Genomic DNA, 25000 nt, shown 5'->3' with positions numbered 1-25000 from the left:
GATATATATATATAGCACCCTCTTCAATAAGACATTTGCAGGAACCTTTACAAAGGGCATAAGACCTATGTTTTCAACTCTTGTGAATGGATAATCGACCCTGAAGTCGACTTGGCGAATACATACGCACGAAAAATCGCTTCTTCCTGAGACACGAGATGAAGAGCGGTATTACACAACAGACCACCACGGTATATCACCATGAGATTGGTAACAGATGGTGATTAGGGGCATCCTGACGTGGCCACACAGCACAGCACCAAGTTAATGTGTGTGTCTGGCGCGCTTTAAGGAATATTGGGGGGAACTAGCCTATCTACCCTAAATGGCTGGTAGATGTGCGACATTAGAAGGAGTACTAAACTACCTACCGAGGAGTGTCTACGACCAGATCTTGCCACTAAGCATGGCTGGCGAGAGAGAGAGAGAGAGAGAGAGAGAGAGAGAGAGAGAGAGAGAGAGAGAGAGAGAGAGAGAGAGAGAGAGAGAGAGAGAGAGAGAGAGAGTGTGTGTATCTTTCTCTGAGCTTCGTCACGTACCTTACAAACATTTCAGTAAGGGGGGTTGTCTTGCTGTTACAGCAAATGGGGTTTAACTTAGTTTTAAGCTGGTTAGTTTAAGAACCCTTGAGCACGACGGTACGACCCTTGAGCACGACGGTACGACCCTTGAGAACGACGCTGCGACCCTTGAACACGACGGTAAGACCCTTAAACATGATGGTACGACCCTTGAGCACGACGGTACGACCCTTGGGTACGATTAGCTTGGCACGTCAGAGGCCAGGCCGTCGTACCATAGGGTCGAGCCGTCGTGCTCATGGACCGTACCGTTGTGATCAAGGGATCGTACAGTCGTAGGCGAGGGATCGTACCATCGTCTTCCAGGACCGTACCGTCGTGCTCAAGGGTCGTACCGTCGTGCTCAAGGGTCGTCCCGTCGAGCTCAAAGGTCGTACCGTCGTTCTCGAGAGTTCGAATTGTCGAGGCGAGTAGCAAGACAAAACTGGAGGCCTAATTCAAGTCAGCAGTAACTAAGACGATCAATTGTACCATTATCTCAACGAGAAAGTTTGTCTGGAACTGAAAAACTAATTTCTCGATAACAGAAACGAACCCCCGGATAGAAAACGGAGCGAGGGCCTGAGAGCAGAACGAGATAGCTCTAATGGAGGAAGGAAGTACACTTAGGTTCTTGTTCTTGGGTTGTGCAGAGCCGTAGTGTTGCTGGTACCAGTATATATCTGATTCTGTCATAAGTTCTCAGAGTCGGATGGGCCTGAATCACAACGTTATTGGCCTTAGATGTGTGCATCGTAATGGTATTCTATGAACGCGTCATAAAACTACTGGTTTTAAATACTGTTCTTATGCGGCCTCTTATATTTTGTGTTCCCCGATTTTCGACTGGGAGATGTACTTTTCTTTTCGTGGTATTAACTTTACGCGAACGTCTGAAGTAAGACTTAATTTCAGGGCGGCTTGCAACGCCGGGGTGGGCAGACTCGTTACCAAGATGGCTCGAGTATGGTTGGTTTACGAGGGTATGTCGTTACCAAATGGAAGTTCGGACGATGATCACTTTATACACACACACACTTGCTCCCTGAAACCCCTACCCTCTGCTGAAGACCTCTTGCCCAGTGTTGTCTTCTGTACCACTGGTCTATTATGATCAGTGGTTCCCGATAAGTTTCATCTTAACCCTTCCTCTCCTCCCGTCTCTTCAGCAACGCCTCTCTAATGATCCATTCCCTCTATTTCCACTCCCTCTTCCTTCCCTCCTCCCTTAATACCGCTCCCTCCTTCATCAAATTTCGCCTCCCTCCTTCTAGTCTGCAACAACGCCATTCCTTCCTGTGCCGGTAATCGCCTCGAACGGGACATACAATCACTTGTTCAAACTGCATCCAAAACTAATTAAATCCGGTAACTGATCTTCGGCAACTTTACCCGCCTTCCTATTGGCTTCGTACAAAAGTTATTGATCTTTATTGATCCAGATATTAAGCTTTATCGCTCGGGTTAATGAGAAAGTGTCGAGTTGCTGCAGCCTTCAACATTTTTTAATAATACTTGTGTACCCCAAGTTTAATACCATGAACAATGCCCGGGTTATGGACGGGGGTCTTCCAATATCATCCCTATCATGCTCGCGCTCTGGCTCCTGCTGGTCAGCGCGCTTGGAAATATAGATAACGAAAAGCATTTATTTTCTGTGGATGCGGCACGTAGTATAGCTTTCACATTCTAACTCGTTCTTGCTTATGCTGGTGCACTGTGCTGAAAAGAATTTGTGTGTGTGTGTGTGTGTGTGTGTGTGTGTGTGTGTGTGTGTGTGTGTGGTAGGTAGCCAACGACCAGCAAGGTATATAACCAGTATTAATCGCCTCGGTTTCGGGAAGGTTCGTCACAGCTGCGCGGTGAGCCAACACTTACGTAGTGCCTGTCAAGATCCACTCCATTGTCTTTTTTCCCCCTCCATCTCACACACAAGCAGGCTTATGGCTTCCAGTTGGCTAACGTATAATTTCTCCATGTCACTCAAAACACCTGACAATACGAACTCACGCGACTCCTATCTTCGCAACTATATAACCTCCGGCTGTAAGCGCAAGAACAATCTCCCTGCCCTTCCGCAAAAACTCGTCGTGAGAACTCGTGAATAAGTAAGCGCTCTCTCTCTCTCTCTCTCTCTCTCTCTCTCTCTCTCTCTCTCTCTCTCTCTCTCTCTCCGTCCCTCTCCGAATGAACGCCACATCTGTGAAGTTCTGCGTTTGTGGAGCAAGTTCTCCTACCTGTTGAATCACTTACCTGAGGAGTCATCCGTCACACTTTTCACCTGTATAATGACCGAGTCTCCAGTACGGGAGGTCCTCCACCTAGGGAGCAGCCCATCTGAGGGAAGTAGTAATTGTACCACAAGGAGAGGCCACTCACCTGAAGGAGGGAGGGTCTGGAAGTGCGAAAGAGGTACCTGAAGGGCAGGTCACCTAACTGACGAAGGACTGAGGAAGTCCAGGAGAGGCCAACCTACCTGAGGACAGACCTGGGGATGCGATTCAGGTACCAGGGAACAGGGTCACATACCTGAGGAACGGCCTGGAGGTGTGGTTGAGGTACCAGAGTACCAGACTAACGGTGTCACCTGGATGTCTCGGGTACCTGCAGGGGAGCCTTGCTGTGTCGCCCCGCGCCACCGTCACCGCCACCAGAGGGCCTGGTCAGGGAGAGAGACAGACGCACGGGTTCAGCACACGTTATACAACTAAAGGCAAAAAAAAAAAAAAAATCAAAGAGAGAAAAAGAAGGTTGGCAGACTCAAATTCATGGAGAGAGATTAAGACTAATCGTATAATCATAATATTAAATACTTCCAAATCAAAAATCAATGCTCTAATCTAGAAGGCTATCAATATATATATATATATATATATATATATATATATATATATATATATATATATATATATATATATATATATATATATATATATTCCAACAAAATTAATGAGGATTGTGATCGGAGAACATTAAGCTCCAAATTATATATACATCGTAAAAAGAAACGATAAAAGATCACTTTACGATCGACGGTCAAAGGCGCTGGGTCTCGCGGGGTCACACTACCAGATCTATACACGATACGAACCTGTGCCAAAGGCTCAGTTCTCGTGACGCTCTGTGCTGGGCCTTGACCTTTCAAACCCCTGGGGTCACATTGCCTCGGGAGAGTTACGTGTGCCGGGGAATTAGACGTAGACATAAGGGCGAGATGGTTCGTGTTATTGACCGGGCCGTTCTTCTGGAACAGATGTTACAACTCTCGTTTTCTATTGTCGAATTAATCTACGTAGGTCGACCCTCGCATGACCCATCGTTGTCCTCTTGGGCACGACGGGTTTTACGACCCGTGGCTGTATTACCGCGACCTTTGACCCGATCCTACAGTGAAGGTCAAACACATGCGCACACACACACAAATTAGTGGGTAAATAAACCACACGCACATACTGTGCACATATCATCACACATATACAACCGTACATATGTGATCAAAAGGAAGAATAAATGTGTACAACATACGGACACAAGGGAAGATAAGACTGACTATCTCTGCGCTCATAAAACAGAGAGAGAGAGAGAGAGAGAGAGAGAGAGAGAGAGAGAGAGAGAGAGAGAGAGAGAGAGAGAGAGAGAGATAAAAGCTCGCGTCTCCTGCAACGGGAAAACGTTCTTTACGGCAACGGTTGGATGCGACCGCCAACTGAGTGTTCACGTGCATGAGAGAGAGAGAGAGAGAGAGAGAGAGAGAGAGAGAGAGAGAGAGAGAGAGAGAGAGAGAGAGAGAGAGGTACGTAGCGTCGCCGGCGAGGCAGAAGCGAGCTCGGCTGGGCTGGGCGAGGGAGGGAGGACCTGCCCTGCACATGTATGTGTCTGCGACATGCGAAGGTAAAGCTATGCTTCCGTACACTTAGCCGAGATGGCGCTCGAGTGCTCATACGTCAGGATGTGCACGTGTAAGCATACACGCATGCCACATACACAAAGCACACATACATACGGACGCCACTCTCTCTCTCTCCTCTAAACTCTTTCCATCTTTTTATCTATCTATATTGCCAGCTCTGACTCTGCTATAGCTCTCTTCGTAGGTACCCATAGGTATGTACTCCTCTCTCTCTCTCTCTCTCTCTCTCTCTCTCTCTCTCTCTCTCCTCTAAACTCTTTCTATCTTTTTATCTATCTATCTAACTATCTATCTATATTGCCAGCTCTGACTCTGCTACATCTCTCTTCGTAAGTACCCGTAGGCATGTACTCTCTCTCTCTCTCTCTCTCTCTCTCTCTCTCTCTCTCTCTCTCTCTCTCTCTCTCTCTCTCTCTCTCTCTCGTCCTCCTCCAACACTGTGACCCAAGAGGCACGTTCCTCATTATCCCCTTAACCTACCTTCCTCCTCCTCTTCCTCCTCCTCCACTTCCGAGTAATTAATCCCCACTTATGATTCGTCAACTGCTCGTCTGCACGCATAATGCCCCCTTAATACGCCAGAATTAATACGCAAGACGTCGCTTACGCCCTATGCATATTGAGGCACATCATCTAGCCACATCAAAACTAGAAATAACACGTTTACCACAGGTGCGCAAACTAAACGTTGAAGTTAAATGAATGTAAGGTACTGCGTATATACGCACGCATAGGCTGGTGAGAGAGATATACATGATATGCAAATGAGGTTCTATGATACGCTTAGTGCAGTTGCGTGTATGATAACGTACAGTGAATAACATGGTAATTCAGAGTATGTTCAGGTGACAGTGGAAATTAACCGGGTTAACTGCACTACGAAACTGACATGAAGATCAAGGATGGAACAGGGTAGCTGAGAGCGAAGCGTACACGACTGTACTACCCTGTGTGCACAACTGTACTACCCTTTGTACACGACGGTACGACCCCCCCCCCTGAGCACGACTATATGACCCTTGGGAATGATGGTGTTAACTAAGGGTTGCATCATCGTCGCATTCAAGGGTCGTACCGTCGTGCTCAAGGATCGTCCCATCTTGCTCAAGGATCGTCCCATCTTGCTCAAAGGATCGTCCCATCTTGCTCAAGGATCGTCCCATCTTGCTCAAGGATCGTCCCATCTTGTTCAAGGATCGTCCCATCTTGCTCAAGGATCGTCCCATCTTGCTCAAAGGATCGTCCCATCTTGCTCAAAGGATCGTCCCATCTTGCTCAAGGATTGTCCCATCTTGCTCAAGGATCGTCCCATCTTGTTCAAGGATCGTCCCATCTTGTTCAAGGATCGTTCCATCTTGCTCAAGGATCGTCCCATCTTGCTCAAGGATCGTCCCATCTTGCTCAAAGGATCGTCCCATCTTGCTCAAAGGATCGTTCCATCTTGCTCAAGGATCGTCCCATCTTGTTCAAGGATCGTCCCATCTTGTTCAAGGATCGTCCTATCTTGTTCAAAGGATCGTCCCCATCTTGTTCAAGGATCGTCCCATCCTGCTCAAGGATCGTCCCATCTTGCTCAAGGATCGTCCCATCCTGCTCAAGGATCGTCCCATCTTGCTCAAGGATCGTCCCATCTTGCTCAAGGATCGTCCCATCCTGCTCAAGGATCGTCCCATCTTGCTCAGAGGATTAAACGACCAGCTAGAACAAAAGCCGACCACAAGCAGCCCTGCTCTAAACCAGGATAGAAAATATGAAAAAAAAAAAAACCATGACTGAGAGAAACAGTGAGAAATACAGAAAGTCCAGTCACCGAAATCAAAAAGAAAGTCTGAATCATACGTAATCAATTTGCAATACTTTCTCATTCCAGTTTCCAGCCCAGATGACTGTTACACACACACACACACACACACACACACACACACACAGATCCTCTCCTTATATATTTCCCTCACAATAAGACATAAAACAACGTAAATGAATTTCGCTCGTGGGGATTCCAGAGGCGCCCCGGCAGCGACAGTTCCGGGAACAATGACGTAGGTCAACCAAATATTTCATGGAATCTGGAAGTCCCTCTGAAGTATTCGCCAGTCTTGGAAGCGCGCGAGCAGAGAACCCGCCACGTAGAATCTGCTGGTGGGTTGAGAGAGAGAGAGAGAGAGAGAGAGAGAGAGAGAGAGAGAGAGAGAGAGAGAGAGAGAGAGAGAGAGAGAGAGAGAGAGAGAGAGAGAGAGGATATGCGTTCGGGAGGAACTGACGTTAATCTGCCCGACGCGAAAATTGACGCAATGAGCCACACTTGCGAGGCACGTGTGGTGGGCTTAAGACCTCCTGGCCGTCCAAAGAGTCGTTTGGGCCACCAAAGTTATAACCACCAAACCAAAAGACCTTTCACGCACGCACGCACGCACACACACACACACACACACACACACACATATATATATATATATATATATATATATATATATATATATATATATATATATATATATATAACAATTTACCTATGGGCGCCGAGGATTCGAACCCAGTCCTACCGCATGGCAGGTCGGTACGCTAACCATCGGACAACGAGGGGATAAAAAAAAAAAAAAAAAAAGCCCGCACCCCACCACTGGGATAAAGTTTATATATGTTTCCTCCCACTGACACAACATTAACCCGAATATACCGAATCGATACAATTCATTCTATCCCATGCAGGCTCCTCACCCTCCTGAATATTCAGGACACAATACCTCAAAGGCCTCCATCATTCCATCCTTTCCATTCTTCATCGGTCTCGCATTTCCCCGGGCTGCACCTTCCTTTTCCAATACGATAAATGCCATACATTAAAAATGCGAAGACTGCAAGCAGCGAAATGCATCCGATTTTAAGTTCTAAATGTGAGCCAGGATGGGCGGAAGCTCTGGATGCTGTTCCATTCGCTACCCTCCCCACTAAAAAAGAAAAACATTACGAATTCTGAACATTTTTAGAGCAAAATAAAAAGACTTTCCATAAATTCCTGCATAATGAGTAATAAGGTAGGAAACTGTACTGATGTGGGTTTTTTCCACGAACCTTAACTTTTTTCAAATTTTTTCTTATTGCTGTATATACTTTTTTCTGCATAATCACATTTCTCTTTATTTCCAACGTCGTTACATTTTTGTTAACTTGAAATTCATGAAAATAATTTAGTTTTTACACTGATTGATTCGCTCATTCATTATCTCGAATACACGTCTGTACCAGACACTGTTTTATCTGCGATTAACCAACTCTAAAAAAAAAAAAAAAAAAAAAAAAAAAAAAAAAAAAAATGCGGGAAAGTGAGATAAAATATTATCCAGCATTCCCATTGTGCAACGTGTATGATTTAATGTCTATCAATTTCCAGTTATCAATGTATCAATAGCTAGTTATCAAGCCAGATCATACAGATATATGTCACAATTACCCCCTAAAAATCTGTGTGTATATTAACTGACTTTACATTTTTTGCCCTCTCTTAAATCTCATATCACAACTTTATCGTATCATTTGCAATGTACGAATTTCATGAGACACCTTGATTGATCAGAAGCCGTAAAATCTTTTGGATCTGTCAGGACGCTGCCATAACAAATAAGTTTTTTTCTACGAAAGGAGAAACATATGTAACCATGTTTAGTGGCGTGTCTTCCTTGTGCTAAACACGAAGGCCATCAAAGAAAATTACAGTTACGAGAGCCAGGCGGAGTGTTTTCCTACAGATATCAGCGGACCAATCTGCCTTGTTTAACCCCTTTGCCTACAGCTGTTGTCCAAGTGTTTGTCACAGATAATCTACATCTATCTAAAACTGAATGGCTCTATTAACACGCACTGTGTGAAATTCCCTCCCCGTGCAGTATAAACAGGTGTGTGTGTGTGTGTGTGTGTGTGTGTGTGTGTGTGTGTGTATGTATGTATGTATGTATGTATGTATGTATGTATGTATGTATGTATGTATGTATGTATGTAAGAAGAAACAGAGAAGGAGGCCATGTGAGGATATTCCCTCAGAGGCCCAGTCCTCTGTTCTTAACGCTACCTCGCTAATGCGGGAAAAGGCGAATAGTATGAAATATATACATATATATATATATATATATATATATATATATATATATATATATATATATACACTAATATCATTACAAATAGTATATAGGATTAATAAGAAATCTCTTAATGAGGGGATTACGACCTCTCAGCATTATGACCTGGCCATTAAGGGTTCAGGTCGAAGGTCACGCCCATCATACCCAGTAGTAGTTGTACCGTACCATCGTCCTTAAAAGTAGCAACAACGTGTTAACCACGTCGGAGTCCCTAGTACATTCCATCACCTTCATACGCATTCTATTTCTTTCCTGGAAGCCTTCAGGCGTGGAAAGACACTTGAATATCTCAAGAGGACGAGATCAAACTCTCCTCGTGAGTCAAAGTTGAGTTGGTACATCATGGAGGAGCCGACCAACTGGAGGCCTGGTTGCTGACTGGCTTTTGCCGAATCTTCAAAGCAGGAACGAGGAAGTGTCACAATGGTCTTCAGTTCTGCCAGAGATGAGAGTATTACGTAGAGAGAAGGCATCAATAAGAATTTTCCACTCCGCAAACCCTAAATTCTACAGTTAACAAATCAGTTCACTGTAGGTTCTACCGTGTGAGTGATCTTTACTGGTGCACAAAATAACCTCCATCGTCATCTGAAGATTCTGTATTCCACCCACGTCTTACAAAGGAACCTCGATGAAAAAAAAAGAAGAAAAAAAAAAAAATCTTCGCTTTTAATGCTAATCACTTCGAGATTTCCTTACAAGCTTCTTGGATCACATTTATGTCTGCCCTGAGACGATTTTTTCCAGCTATAAACCCCTGTTTTATTGCCTCTAAAGCTCCTCCCTATCGCCAGGGTTTTTTTTATTACAGTTAAGTTCCCCGTGAGGAGCGGAAAAACGTTCTCTCTTACTGTTCGGAATTCCCTTCCGTCATTGCATGAAAGTTTTACCAACCTTTGTTCATATATATATATATATATATATATATATATATATATATATATATATATATATATATATATATATATATATATACATGCGTGTGTGTGTGTGTAACTGTGTGTGTGTGTGTGTGTGTGTGTGTGTGTGTGTGTGTGTGTGTGTGTGTGTGTGTGTGTGTGTGTGTGTGTGTGTGTGAAAGACGTTTCTCATTTCTAATTACAACTTTTCTTTGAAGAAAAAGATTACAATTTCCTGTATTTCCAAACAATTTAATATACTTTATGGACACAGCCCTGATATCCCTGCGGTAGTCATAATGCTATCCCACAAGACAATAATGGTCAAGAATCTTGCAGATGCTGTAGACGCAACGCCTCTGCAGACATTCTGCAGGTGCTGGAATTACCCCCCAGAGGATGAGGGGGGATGCCATGGCAAGGCTTGGAACAAGGCGATAAAGGCGGCTTGTGACAAGAGGTTCGTCATGATGAGGCTGGAAGCACACCTGGAAACACCGGCGGTGCAAGAACCCTGCAGAAGTGTGGAATATTCGTTGGCATTGGTGCAGATTGTATTCTTCCAGGAGGGCGATTGCTGTAAGGACGGTGGTTGCTCCTGGGAGAAGATGGCTCTTGCAAGGACGGTGGCAGTTCCAGGAGAGGGTTCTTCAATGGATGATGATGATGGATGTTCCGGATGATTCTTGCAAGGACGGTGGCTGTCCCAGGAGAGGGTTCTTCCATGGATGATGATGGATGTTTCGGATGATTCTTGCAAGGACGGTGGCTGTCCCAGGAGGGGGTTCTTCCAAAGACAATGGTTGTTCCAAATGGTTTTTCCAAAGGACGACAGATGATCCAGATGGTTGTTGCAAGGACGGTGACTGTGCTGAGGGAAGATGGTTTCTACAAGTGGGTGTTCCAGAGGGAGATGGTTCTTGCAAGGACGGTGGCTGTTCCAGAGAACATGGCTCCTCTTTGAACAGCGGTTGTTCAAGGAAAGGAATGGTTCTTGCAAGAAGTGGGGTTGTTCGAAGGGATGGGTTCTTGCCATGAACGATGGACGCTCCAAAAAGCATAAAAACTCCAGAAAAGAAAACTGTTCCAGGAAAGAAAGTGTTCCACGACGGATAACTGTTACAGAGGGGATAAAGGGTGTAATACTTCCACGAAAGACAACTGTTTCAAGGGGAAAGCTGTTCCAAGATGGAATTCTATTCTTTGAGTGATGTTTGTTCTTGCAGTAACTTTTATTCCAGAACTCCTGCACAGGATGTACATCCTGAAAGTTACGTTTGTTTTAGATGAAATCTTTTCTCGTTTCATTTTCCTTCTGACTTCATTCAAAAGAGATGGTGATTCCAGGCATGTATCACAAAATGCAGAAATTCGGTAAATCGGCGCAAGGAAAAAGTCCGTTCCAAAGAATAAAGGCAGCTCTCTCATGGAGGTATATATATACATGAATATATATATATATATATATATATATATATATTATATATATATATATATATATATATATATATATATATATATATATATATATATATATATATATCAAATAGAGTCTGAGGCCGATTTTACATTTCGTTATGGCCGGATATTTCTTTTTCCCCCGCCGTAGTAATCACAAAGACTCACAGTTAAATATGGCCTTCAAAAAATGTTACGACAATAGAAAGCCTTCCAAGGAGGATGTCAATTCTCAGAAAGGTCTCTTGGAAAGTATTGTGGCTGAGCACTGAATCCGCAACCAAGGAGGCGTCATGGACTAAGAACGCATATAATGATACTGAAAAACTTTGTTTTCCAGGAGGGCGGAAACAGAATATCAAGGAGAGTCACTGCTGGAACGCAGCATCATCCAAGCAGTCATCGCAGTTCTGGAAGGCATCCTGGTCCTCGAATGCGCTGGAACGGGACGTGGCCTAGATGGCATCCTTTATCAAGATGGAATCTTAATCTTGGGAAAGGAATCGTTGTTGTAGAATGGAACATGATTCCGGATGGGAGCGCCGGTGCTTGAAAGCACTGGAAGTGGTTATGAACAAGGCAAATATTCCGTTTCGTGCGGGGGAAAACACACAACTTTTGGCCAAAAAAAGGTTCATGAAGGTTTTAATCTGGCATGAATATGGATCATGGTTCCAAAATCCAAATAAACTTGCGAGAGCCTTACGCCCCAGGAAGTTCTCAAAGTCTGCAGGAGTAGGACAGTCCAGGAGAGCATCAAAGTCCGTTAAACCATAAAATCGTGAACTTCAAGAATCTTGGAAAGAAAAAAAGATAGTCCAAGGCCCTTGGCAACATCAGAAAAATTTGAGGCATTAGCCTTATTTTTTTCTTCTTAGTTTTTTTTTTTTCTCTCTCTCTCTTACATAAGAGTTATGCCATCAAAGTTTCACCACGGCAGGAAATGGGTATATATATATATATATATATATCACAGAAAAAAAAAGAAGGAAAAGAAGAAAAAAATATTGGAGCTGCTGATCTTTGTGCTTGGATGGAGGGCGACTCATCAAAGTTTTGAGATAAATTTGTTGTTTTCTCACCCAAGAGGTTGTGTCTATCTCTGAAGTTTGCTGGGAGATTGTCTCCCTCGGCTCCTTGGCTGGCCTGCCTCTCTAATATAATCTTTCCTCTCCTGCTGACTCCATCACTTTCTCGAGATTCCTTGTAATCCCTTCCGCTTGCTGTCAACTTCCTTTTGCCGTTTGTCCAAAGCATTTGTTTTCCTCTCTCTCTCTTTCCTGTTCTTGTATTCTTCTCCATTCGAGGAAGGAAACTGTCCTCATTCCACTATCAAGATGTCTGACCTTGTCTGATGTTGGTACTGTGTTCTTGTAGTCTATTCTCCCTTGTTACAAGTAGAAAATGCTTTACCCCTTTTCCTACCGACTGTTATGATCAGTTCAATATATCCTTTTTATCAGTCTCCATGCTTTTTTTTTTTTTGCCAATCTATTTGAGATATTCAACCTTTCACTTTGCCTAATTGAATGCAGAAAGGTTAATGAAATTTATCCACTGCAATTTCATTTACCAATCCTCTTTATCCCCCAGTATCTACATCCTATCATAATCAATTCATCTTTCTTTCCTTTCAACTTGCTTTTTCTTTCTCATCTGTTCTTCATCAGCTTCGAAGGCATGCCATGATAAGCTGAAATGACAATCAGATTTATCAAAGCAAAGATATTCAATCCGTTCCTCATTCCCATATATCCGAATTCGTAAGTCTCATTTCTGAAACAATCCATCCCTAACATAAATGATGAATACCAATACGGTCTTAAATTCTCAGTTCAACATTTATTCCTATTCTAGTTACTGCGACTTACATAAAAAATACATGTCTAATACATCTTATTCCCTTCTCTTTTCTTTACATTATCTTTAGGTATACCTCATGACCATGTATCCTGAGATCATAAAAACTTATCCAAAACACTAGGAGAATACTGGAGACGACTATACAGTGGCAAACACACCGAGTTCATATGAAAGAAACCTGCAGACAAACACAGCAAGTCGACCAGAAATCTACAGTGAACCAACAAAAACCCTATGGGTGGTCACAAAGATTCGCTAAAAACCTATAGACAGTCAAAGAACTGACAGAAACCTACTGGGAGTCGCAGCTACTCGACAGAAACCTACTGGGAGTCGCAGCTACTCGATAGAAACCTACAAGGAGTCACAGCTACTCGATAGAAACCTACAGGGAGCCACAGCTACTCGATAGAAACCTACAGGGAGCCACAGCTACTCGATAGAAACCTACAGGGAGCCACAGCAATTCGATAGAAACCTACAGGGAGCCACAGCTACTCGATAGAAACCTACAGGGAGTCACAGCTACTCGACAGAAACCTACAGGGAGTCACAGCTACTCGATAGAAACCTACAGGGAGCCACAGCAATTCGATAGAAACCTACAGGGAGTCACAGCTACTCGATAGAAACCTACAGGGAGTCACAGCTACTCGACAGAAACCTACAGCTTCTACGCCTTGCGGAGAGATTTGCCCTTCTCTTTCCTAATGACCTTACACAGTTGTGCATGTTGCCGGATACCACCATGTCGTGGTGAGAGCCAATATCTGCATGGAATTCCCAGCTCCTGTAACTGGCTTTTAACATGCAAAAAGGAGATTTACGAGGGCCTTATAAGAGTGTTTGGGGGGATGTCCTACCATAATTGTCTTGCTATATTCGTCAATACGCGGTATATGCTATAACACACGTTGTCGACAACACATATACATACTCACGTACATACACGCACCTGCCTATACATACACAAGATTACTCAATCGCCTCAAGTTGATGTCTATCAGTAGATGGGATGTATATATGTACCTGCATAACTATCATCAAACATGTGGAGAAACAGTGTCTGTAGAAATTACTTACAGGTCAAATACGCAGCTTTACTTGTCTATGGGATATTTCCTCATCGGTAAACAAATAATTATCTAAATAACTAAACTAAGATAATGTAAGAATTCTTTAGACCATAATTCACTTTTACGATCCATCTGTATTTCGTTCGACTTAATGGGTTATTAAGAGTCATAAAGCCAGAGGCTTTTACATATCTCAAACATAAAAAAAGGCTTTCCTGTTTTTGTCATAATAATCACTCTCCTTTTTTTTTTACGACCAATAAACTATTCCTTTTAATATCGTGCTGGCCAACGCAGTGTTATCGCAGCAGTAACTGCCTTTCCATACCGTACTGATACGAATACAAGAACAACTTCGTTATGAAGATCTCTCTATATAGGGTTTTTGAAACGCAAAATAAGATCCAATTCAAGAACGTGTCAATTGTTGAAGATACAGAGCGCGAAGGACAAACTTTTCACAATACGTACATATCTAATGCCACAGTCCAGCCGGGGGAGGGGGATAAACTGAAACTGGAACATTTAAAACAAAGAACAAACATTTTTCTCACGGAGATCCGCATGGCTGTCTTTTATACGCTGTAAAAGAAGCATTTCGAACTTGAGAACGGAGTTTCAGTCAAGACAGAGTTATATATATGGACAGAAGTTTCCCAAGTTAAGATGCAAATTAGTAAATTATTTTGTTCTTTCTTTGCACAATGGATATAAAATATTTCTCTGTTTATGGAAGAAAATGTCTTCGTCTGTCATGATATTCACTTCTCAAAGTACTTTTAAGAGAGTAATACACAAGGATAATACAAAAGATTACAGTATTATAAATCTTACTTAAACTCCTCAAAAAAGGAACTTGACACATTGAAGCTAATGTTATACAGAAAATAAATGAAATGTGGAAAAAATCTAAGGTAATTCTACTGTCTACTGTATGATGATTTTTTTTTTGACCACCAAAAATTCGGTTAACTACAGCGCGACCGTACGACACTTGAACACATATGTACGACCCCTCGGTGTGATGATCTGACCCGTCATGCTCAAGAGTCGTACAGTCGTGCTCAAGGGTCGTACAGTCGTGTTCAAGGGTCGTACCGGCGTGCTCAATGGACGTAACGGTGTGTTCAAGGATCATACAGTCGAACTCAAGGATCGTACTCAAGGATCATGCCGTCATGCTCAAGGGGGTAATAGTGGCCAAACTCAGAGCTTACACACACACACACACACACACACACACATATATATATATATATATATATATATATATATATATATATATATATCACACAAAACACTTCTCAGTATTCATTCTTTGCAAGCCGATGCGAGACGCATGCCCTTGCTCGTGTGGGTGAGTGAGCGAAATGGGGTGAGAGGGAGGAAGACATGGGGAAACAATACGTCTGAATGAGGGAGGGTAAGGCAGAGCGGGGGTGAGACGACGTCGTGAGACGGATGTGCGTCGCGAAGATGTGTGTGTGGGGAGAGAGAGAGAGAGAGAGAGAGAGAGAGAGAGAGAGAGAGAGAGAGAGAGAGAGAGAGAGAGAGAGAGAGAGAGAGAGAGAGAGAGAGAGCCCTGGGATTTTAATTTGTCTAATGACATGTCTCCTGGGTTTAAAACATATTTTCCCATGCTAGATGCACAGTATAAATTCCATCTGAATAACATTTGCCTATCAAGTGCCACTACATCCACCATGTTTGTATTTACAACATTCTCTCCTCCGAGTTGGCCATGAGTAAAAGAAAAAAAAAAAAATAATGGAGGATATATGTTGAGGCAATTAGGTCGAAGACGACGTTGGAAAAATTTGAAATGTCCGCCTTTGACGATCTTCGCCCAGTGTGCGATAAATTACGTGAGCCTTATGAAGTATGGGAGTTTTATAACGTCAAGGTCCAGGTGATATCTGACACACGGAAAGATTTCTCATCCTGTTTGCTCGGCAGACGCTCTCATATATATATATATATATATATATATATATATATATATATATATATATATATATATATATATATATATGTTTACCAAATGGCGTCCTAGCTTCGTTTCTTCGATGTATATCAAATTTCTCTCTTGTCTCTCGCCCTGATGATGTGATTACTACGCGAAAGTGCACTTGGGAACTTATCGTGTTTCAATTTCCCCGTGGATTCATAGGAATATACATACATACATATATATATATATATATATATATATATGTATATATATATATATATATATATATATATAAACCTTCCTTGGCAGCCACGAAAAGCCTGGGTGACCCGATTAACACTGTAATATGGGGAATTGGAATTCTTTTTATCCCCTTCCCATTTTCTCCTATTGGTAATGGGATAATGATAATGATGATGATGAGGATGATGAGAAGGGGATTGCGGAAGAGCGCAGTGGCAACTGATGATCGCTGATGTCCAGACTTGAATGAGCTTGGCCGATGAGTGTCGGCGATGAGTGATTCGCTGATGAACAACGTTCGCTGATGAACAACGTTCGCTGATGAACAACGTTCGCTGATGAACAACGTTCGCTGATGAATGCCATCGCCGGGAAGACTGGCTCGATGAGTCGCTCTCCAAATGAGACCGTACGCTGATGACATCACTCGCTGACCGTACGCTAATGTGGGGACACGCGTTGATTTCTCTCCTCCTGTACTCGGCTGGGATGTGTGTGTGTGTGTGTGTGGGGGGGGGGAGGTGGCTGATGCATGCAGGTGCTGGTTGTGGTAAGAAGAGATACGGTGAATCATTAACCCACCCCAAGCGACGCCGGTTGCTGGCGATGGCACGGGGTCACTCCTGCTGGAAAACACCTTTTGGCTTGATATGGAAACTGGGCTGAGAGAGAGAGAGAGAGAGAGAGAGAGAGAGAGAGAGAGAGAGAGAGAGAGAGAGAGAGAGAGAGAGAGAGAGAGAGAAGAGAATTACTTCACCATCCGCCAAATCTTATAGGGGTTTAGCGTTGATGATTCTCCATTCAAACGGGCTCGGGTTCGAATCCCGGACGGGGGAGGAGGAAGAGGCACAGCCGGTTCACAGCCAGCCGCCCCGTTGAGCTGTTCATCTTTATCTCTCGTGCTGGTCGATAGATGGGGTTACCTTGTGAAAGCTAAGGCTGTGCATATAAATGCATGAAGAAGGCTGATTTCTGATTCGTATTTGCAAGGTTGAGAGACGGGATAACACGCACGTAAAACCCTGTCCCCGTGACACACGAACAGTAATCACACAAGGTAATCACCATGACACAAAATGTAATCACATAAGGTAATCACACAATGACATGAGAAGTAATGACACAATGACACAAAATGTTATCATATAAGGTAATCAATCACACAATGACTCAAAATGTAATCACACAATGACATGAAATGTAATCACACAATGACACAAAATGTAATCACACAATGACAAAATGTAATCATACAATGACAAAATGTAATCACAAAATAACTCAAAATGTAATCACACAATGACAAAATGTAATCACAAAATAACCCAAAATGTAATCACACAATGACAAAATGTAATCACACAAGGCTTCTACGAGGTCACACAAACCCAACTGTAGACCATCATGACACGCGTCCGGCAAAACACATGCTCCTGGGCGTAAGGGCCTATCGACGTCCGTACACACTCTCTACTGACCGACCAAACCACACCTGAAATGTTCAGTTTATGACGTTTTGAATCCTGCCTTCTGCTCTGTGTATGTGTGTGTCCCAACACCACTGAGGTCGGATCCTGAATCCAATCGATATTCATCACTTCCCCGTCCATTTATCTGTCTGCCTGTCGTGTATATCTCTCTTTTGTCACCGATACCACACCCGCCCTCCCCCCCCCCCTTCTCTCTCTCTCTCTCTCTCTCTCTCTCTCTCTCTCTCTCTCTCTCTCTCTCTCTCTCTCTCTCTCTCTCTCAGTCCCTTCTCGTTCGCCGTGCGCCTTTCAGAACCCTCCGTTAGATATGCATATAATTAACTATAATGAACTCATTCACACACACACACACACACACACACAATTAACAATGAGGCCTGAGTTCTACGAGGGTTGCAGGGTGTGACCATCAATTTCTTCCCGCATCGTAGAAATGTATTTTTTTTTTTTTCCATTCCGGTGTATCTTTCCATCGGCGACACGAGGCGGCGAAAGGAAATCCCACTGATCACATCTTCATCTCAGAGGACTCAAGGTTAGCATATGACGCGGTAGGACCCCTTGAGGACGACGGTAGGACCCCTTGAGGACGACGGCAGGACCCCTTGAGGACGACGGTAGGACCCCTCGAGGACGACGGCAGGACCCCTTGAGGACGACGGTAGGACCCCTCGAGGACGACGGCAGGACCCCTCGAGGACGACGGCAGGACCCCTTGAGGACGACGGCAGGACCCCTTGAGGACGACGGTAGGACCCCTCGAGGACGACGGCAGGACCCCTTGAGGACGACGGTAGGACCCCTTGAGGACGACGGTAGGACCCCTCGAGGACGACGGCAGGACCCCTTGAGGACGACGGTAGGACCCCTTGAGGACGACGGTAGGACCCCTCGAGGACGACGGCAGGACCCCTTGAGGACGACGGTAGGACCCCTTGAGGACGACGGTAGGACCCCTTGAGGACGACGGTAGGACCCCTTGAGGATGACGGCAGGACCCCTTGAGGACGACGGTAGGACCCCTTGAGGACGACAGTAGGACCCCTTGAGGACGACGGTAGGACCCCTTGAGGACGACGGTACGACTCTGGAGTACGACCATGTGACCCTTGGGCATGATGGCTTGACCTCTGACACGACCCTTTTGAGTCAGGTCAGAGGCCAGTCTAATCATACTCGAGTGTCTCGTAAGGTCGTCTTCAAGAGGTTAACTGCATACAATACAGAAACTTAAAGCCAACAGTCGTCGTGTGTAACTCGACGCCATTTCACTGGTCACGTACCCGTGTTATCCTGGGACAAGAAAGAATATTTTTTTTCCCCTCCCAGGCAGTCTGATTGTTACAAGGTAACGACCACTTAGCCACAAGGGCCAGGCCCTAAGGGATCACCCTGGTCGTCCCGCATTATGGTCGTCCCGCTCAGTGGTCATCCCACCCTCATTTTCTTGTTTCACTCTCCCATTTTTTTTCCTTTCATCACAAAGAATTTGCTTTCGTGCATATCTACATCAGAATCCCCCCCCCCCTGGTCTTTTTCCTATCCAACAATTCAACGCTGTTCGTGAGGCCTTTATATCTCAAGTGAACGATTCGTAATTACATATTTAAAGAATCGAACTACGAAAACAACACCACGACGACCCTCGTAAGGAGGTATAAAAGACCAACCCCTCCCGGTGGTATAAAAGACCCTCTTCCCCTCTTCATCACACAACATTTCACACTTCTATTTTTTCTTTCTGACACGTTTCTCAAGACGTCCTTAAATGTGACCTGCTTGCTGTGAGGTGTCATATATACGAGACGACCACCACACGCGGGAGATTTATGGGACTGGCTTCCTATGTGAGTCCTCATTAATAAGGCTTGCTTACAACAGCATTCCTCATTTATGAGACCTGCTTGTACATAGATGCCCACTGGACATGAAGGGAAGGGGGGGAGGAGGAGGATTATGGCGCCTCTCCCACTTGATGGGAAGGCTGGAAAAGTGGCCTCGGTACCCATGGAAAAGGGGTAGGCACCTCGGAGGGTCAAGCCACCAGCACAGGACTATAGCAAATGCGCATTTCCGACCGGCTCAAACCTCCATCGGACAACAATGAAAAAGAATGACCGAGAATAACAATGGCTCCGAAGGCTTAAAAAAAAGAAGAAAACGTGGTATGTGAGGGAACCCTGCTCTTGAACACCGTACAACTCTAATTAAACCAGAAGACCCAGAGACTTGTGGCCAGGGGGGAGCCAGCCATTCAGTTCTTAATGGCATTCACCTTCATGTTAAATTTACCGACCATACTTCAATGAAAAACGAGCTGTGTGATCAATTCCTCTCAGTCTTCAAGTGTAATTTCCACACACACACACACACACACACATATATATATATATATATATATATATATATATATATATATATATATATATGTGTGTGTGTGTGTGTGTGTGTGTGTGTGTGTGTGTGCACTTTCCAATTAAGATGAATGCAAGAATTCCATCACAGAAGTTGTTATGAATTCATAGACCACACCAGATATTCATATTCCCCAAACTTAACACATTATCAAAATCTGATTATAGCTACACCTGTAGATATCCACTTTTTTTTTTCCTTTTTTTGTGGACGCAATAAAAGCAAATGCCATGTCTGATTAAGCAGTATGGGTCTGAGAGAGAGAGAGAGAGAGAGAGAGAGAGAGAGAGAGAGAGAGAGAGAGAGAGAGAGAGAGAGAGAGAGAGAGAGAGAGAGAGATTTTGCAGACAAAAAGGCTATCAAACATTTTACAATTAGCAAAAAGCATCGCACGTTCAGCCTGGCCTCGAGAGTGGCTGTAATGCATGTTTCCTAGATTTAATGCAAACATGATTAAACGCAGTTATGAACGCAGTCCACCACACCCAGCGTTCACTGGAGCCTGAATGACCCCCTTCTTTTTCTTATTTTTTTCGTGTGACATGTTCCTCCCACGCTGAAGTTATTCTATCACTTCTCTTCCACCGGGGAAGTAGGGAGAAAAATGTGTCTGGCAGAGCCATTAAACAAATGATGGATCTTTAACGTATTCATTTCCTCAATCGTCAGGGAAATGACCTTCTGTGTGTGTGTGTGTGTGTGTGTGTGTGATATCAACTATTACCGCAGAACGGGCATAAAGCTGTACACTCGTGTGTCCGTCTCCTAAACTTTCTAGAAAGCCATTAAACTGGCTTAATCCCTTGTAAACTGCCGGCGTTCGCTTGTCTCATCCGTTTTACTTTATACCCGACCGTCCACCGGCCTGAGCTACGTTAAACCCAGTCGGTACTCCTTAACAGTCTTCCAAACTTATCATTTTTGTTCCTTCTTAACCGAGCTTCTGGTCACGGTCTCTTGTTTTCCTCCGGGGGAAGGCGCCTGCTGCTATGCATCTCTCTCTCTCTCTCTCTCTCTCTCTCTCTCTCTCTCGAATTCAACTGTCGTCATCGGTCCAGAGGAGACAGAAACACGAAGTCTGATATCAGGTGCCACTCCACTCCACCTTTTCCTCCTCTTCCTCTTCTCTCTCTCTCTCTCTCTCTCTCTCTCTCTCTCTCTCTCTCTCTCTCTCTCTCTCTCTCTCTCTCTCTAATGTTTCCGTCTATATCGAGAATTTCCTTCACTTATACACCGAGGCGGTTCTTTTCCCTCACTGACCCTCTGGTGGGGAAAGCCAATATTCCTCCCTCACTCCTAGAGAGTCATTTGGTGGTGTTCTTGCCGGTGCTTTAAGAACCGTGGCTTCGACTCCCTCCCTCCTTAACCTCTTAGCGTCGAGTTTCAATTGAAGGTCTTCCACGAAGTGAAATTAGACGCCGCTGCTGTTGTCTGTTTATTCAAAGGAGCCGGACAAAAAGTAGGAGGGAAAAAATTGGCCAGTTTTTTTTCTTTTTAGGCAGTGATATTTTCTGTGTACACAAGATTAAATTCCTGCCTTTCTTGTTTCTCATCGCGAGATAAAATGGAGACTAAATTTCTCACCCTCTTCCCTCTTTATATTTTTCTTTACGCAATCAATTGAGAGCCTAACTTTCGTCATTAAAAGAGATCAAATTAGAACCCAAATTTTATGGCGGAGACGTAATTAAATGTTCACCAACAGTTATCTAAATGACGCGATCAAATGAGAAGCAATTTGTTTTTAATACAAATAAATGTGTACTAATGTTTAGAATGTGTCCCAACATGAAAAAAAAAAAAAAATGACACCCTAAGAAAAAATCTAATGATCATCGTCTTAAATAATTCTGACGTATATATATATATATATATATATATATATATATATATATATATATATATATATATATATATATATATATATATATATATACTTTGAAGCCACGCAAACATACCTTGGTGGGTGGGTGGGTGGGCGAAGGCACAGATATGCTTGAGTAGTTAACTGATGGCACAGATATACTTTGGTGGCTGACTGGAGGCACAGATAGACTTAAGATAGTTAATTGAAGGAACAGATATACTCATGGGGATAATCATTATACATCGTACCTTCTTATAACTATACATTTGCTGGGTTGGTGTGAATGCGTATAACTGGAGTGTAGAACAGATGTCATTTTCTATCTCCGGTGATTCTGTATTTGTTATGAAGCGAGAGTAAGGCAGAGAACAAAGTAACTCCGAATGGGAGATTACACTGGGTGTAAAACCTCCAGTCTGGTGGAGCCAGCAACGCAACATACCTAAGATATCCCTCTCACCTAAAAGGTAACCACAGAAGGAAAACGGGAAAGCGATGCTCTTGCACTCTATCCTTCTTTCCGTTAACGTTCTTCTTGTTTTTTGTTTTTGTTTTTTCCCTTGGAAACAATTTGGCTGAGTTGAAGCCATACGTAATTACTCGCCTCAAAGAGATAAAAGAAAACGAGCGGTTCCCCAGCCAGCTGGTTTGCTGTAGCCTCACCTTACATGTTCTTTATCGTTTCCTTCCTTTTTTCCTCTCTCCCCCCACCACCCCCTGCCCGCCCTGGTGGTCAGAGCGGGCAACACAAAACTCCTCCGAACTCCTTGAAATAGCCCATGGTACGTACGCACCGTTCGGCCGGGTCTTGTGTTGCGGTGGAGGCACAGTTGCTGTGTTGCGGATGTGTTCCAAAAGGTGTGAGATCGCCAAGCGCTAATACAGTGTTTATGGTGAGTTACGACTGAAACTTTAAGGTTTTAAGTTACGAACATCGACTTTATGGCAAGTTAGGAGAGGGGGGGGGGGATAACTTTTAAAAGTTACAATAGAAACTTTAAAAGAGTTACGACGTTGAATTTCCGGTGAGTTACAACAAGCAGACACTTTGTGGTAAATTACGAAAGTGGGTTTATGGTAGATTACGAGAAGGTTGGTGGGGGGGGGGGGAGAACTCAATGGTAGGTTACGGAAAATCAAACGGGAACTTTACGATCGAGTTACGAGGGGGAAACGCTAGGACAAGTTGCGGGGAGGAACTTCAAAGCAAGTTACTAACAGGAGCCGATGACAACCTAAAGTTAGAAATCTTCTCTCACAATATTCACGTGAGTATTTAAGAAATCTTCTCTCACAATACTCACGTTAGGATTTTAAAAATCTTCTCTCACAATATTCACGTGAGGATTGTAGAAACCTTCTCACACAATACTCACGTGAGTATTTTGAGTCCCTGGCTGGGTACAGGGAGGGGATGGTGAATGACAACAACATTATGTATCTGTAAATAATGTATCTATAGATAAATAGGTGTACGTAGAATTACCTTACTCTGTCGCTCTATCGCAGAAGAAAAAGCAGAAATAACACTACAGGTTAAGATATAACGAAACCCATTTGCGCAAAAAAAAAAAAAAATCTACTCTCGTCTTTGTGGAAAAAAAATCATTATGTAAAACGCGCAGTAAAATCATTATTGACGAGCAGTGCTGAAATTGAATCGTTAACTAATGAAGAATGACTGTCTCTCTGCTCGTACGCGGTCAACAGAGGGGCTTGCAACATACAAACGTGAGAGCCTGCTTCTTAAAGAGTGAGCCACACTGGCCAGCCTAGTGGAAACGGGTTCTGAGATATTCAGCCGCAGTCTCGCATCCTGCCAAACAACGATATGACACGGGCTGCCCGGCGTGGAGAGAGAGAGAGAGAGAGAGAGAGAGAGAGAGAGAGAGAGAGAGAGAGAGAGAGAGAGAGAGAGAGAGAGAGACGGGGAAGGGTGAGGACGAATCTGAAAAGGTCAGGCGGAAGGTAAATATCAAACAATCACCACCATCTCTACCACCACCACCGCCTCCTCCTCCTCCACCTCCCTGACACACACACTTCCCCCCATCAGGCGATGGAGAGAGAGAGAGAGAGAGAGAGAGAGAGAGAGAGAGAGAGAGAGAGAGAGAGAGAGAGAAAGTCAGTACCGCATCCGCGACCTTACCAGATCGTGAATGATACATGTGTCTGACCTTCAGCTCTTTTGCACTGTCTCCAGCGCCAGGGGGACGAATGATGACACCCCCCTCCCTCTTTCCCCATATGCTTGTAAACAATAGTGACTGGGCGGCCTTCCTGCCACCACGGAGCAGGGGCGTTACCCTGATGATGTGGGTCGTTCTTCTTCCAGGCTTTGGTTCGCGGACGTTAAGGCGAGATAAGGTGGAGTGCACTGCTCTCAGTTCATGGGAGGCGCGTGTCCCGAGGGGTTCTCGCCATTGAAACCTTGCTTCTCTTTCTCACGGAGTCGTGGTCTGCTATAAAATCTAAAGTTGGTCAAGAGTGCTGGTTTTCGATGGGCATCGGTGTTAGTTCATGTCTTGCCACGACAGGTAACAAGATAGCGAGATGATACGAAACAGAGGGAAGGTGTAGAGTGTGAAAAATGATGAGTGAGAAATGTAAAGCACAATAAAATTACTCAAAAGGAGGAGTTTGCTCGCCTTAAGGATCCCTGAACCTGCAATGTATACGATCTAATATTGGCTAATTTCTCCTCGGTTCGAAGGACACCTCGCAGCCTCTGTCTGGATTTCCAGCAGGTGGCCTCACGCGTCATGTGAAACGTTTCGCGAGGTAATTCCGACCCCATCCACCCTTGTGGAGCGCATCCGAAACAAAACCATGTCTGTGTATCTGCCGTAAAGGATCGAATTCCAGACCGAATGAAGCTTTACAGAACGTGAACAAAAGCAGCCCGGGCGGGACGCACGTTATCGGCCATCCTCAGGCACGGGGCAGGGAGGGAAGAGGCGAAGGTCATCGCTTAGAGTTACGTGCGACCCATGAGCAAATTACTTTCAGTGGGGGGGGGGGAGGAAAATTACTCTCGCGAGCAAATTACTTTCCGGACGCTTAATGGCGTTCGTTCCCTTCAATCCAGATCCTTTGGACACATCTTTTTGTTCCGGCGATGTCAGAGAACAC

The 25000-nt window shown here is 44.1% G+C and overlaps 1 protein-coding gene across 1 annotated transcript in view; it reads right to left on the bottom strand.

The window, feature by feature from the left end:
• Positions 1-25000, bottom strand: part of LOC139756350 (B-cell receptor CD22-like) — a 245926-nt gene that overhangs the window by 45119 nt on the left and 175807 nt on the right. The window contains exon 5 of the mRNA XM_071675716.1: positions 3090-3219. Coding sequence (XP_071531817.1) covers positions 3090-3219 — 130 coding nt within the window. The remainder of the gene's footprint in view (positions 1-3089; positions 3220-25000) is intronic.

The sequence above is a fragment of the Panulirus ornatus genome, chromosome 21, assembly GCF_036320965.1.
Source record: "Panulirus ornatus isolate Po-2019 chromosome 21, ASM3632096v1, whole genome shotgun sequence".
Lineage (NCBI taxonomy): Eukaryota > Metazoa > Arthropoda > Malacostraca > Decapoda > Palinuridae > Panulirus > Panulirus ornatus.
The sequence above is the reverse complement of the archived record's forward strand: the minus strand, read 5'-3'. Positions and strand labels throughout refer to the sequence as shown.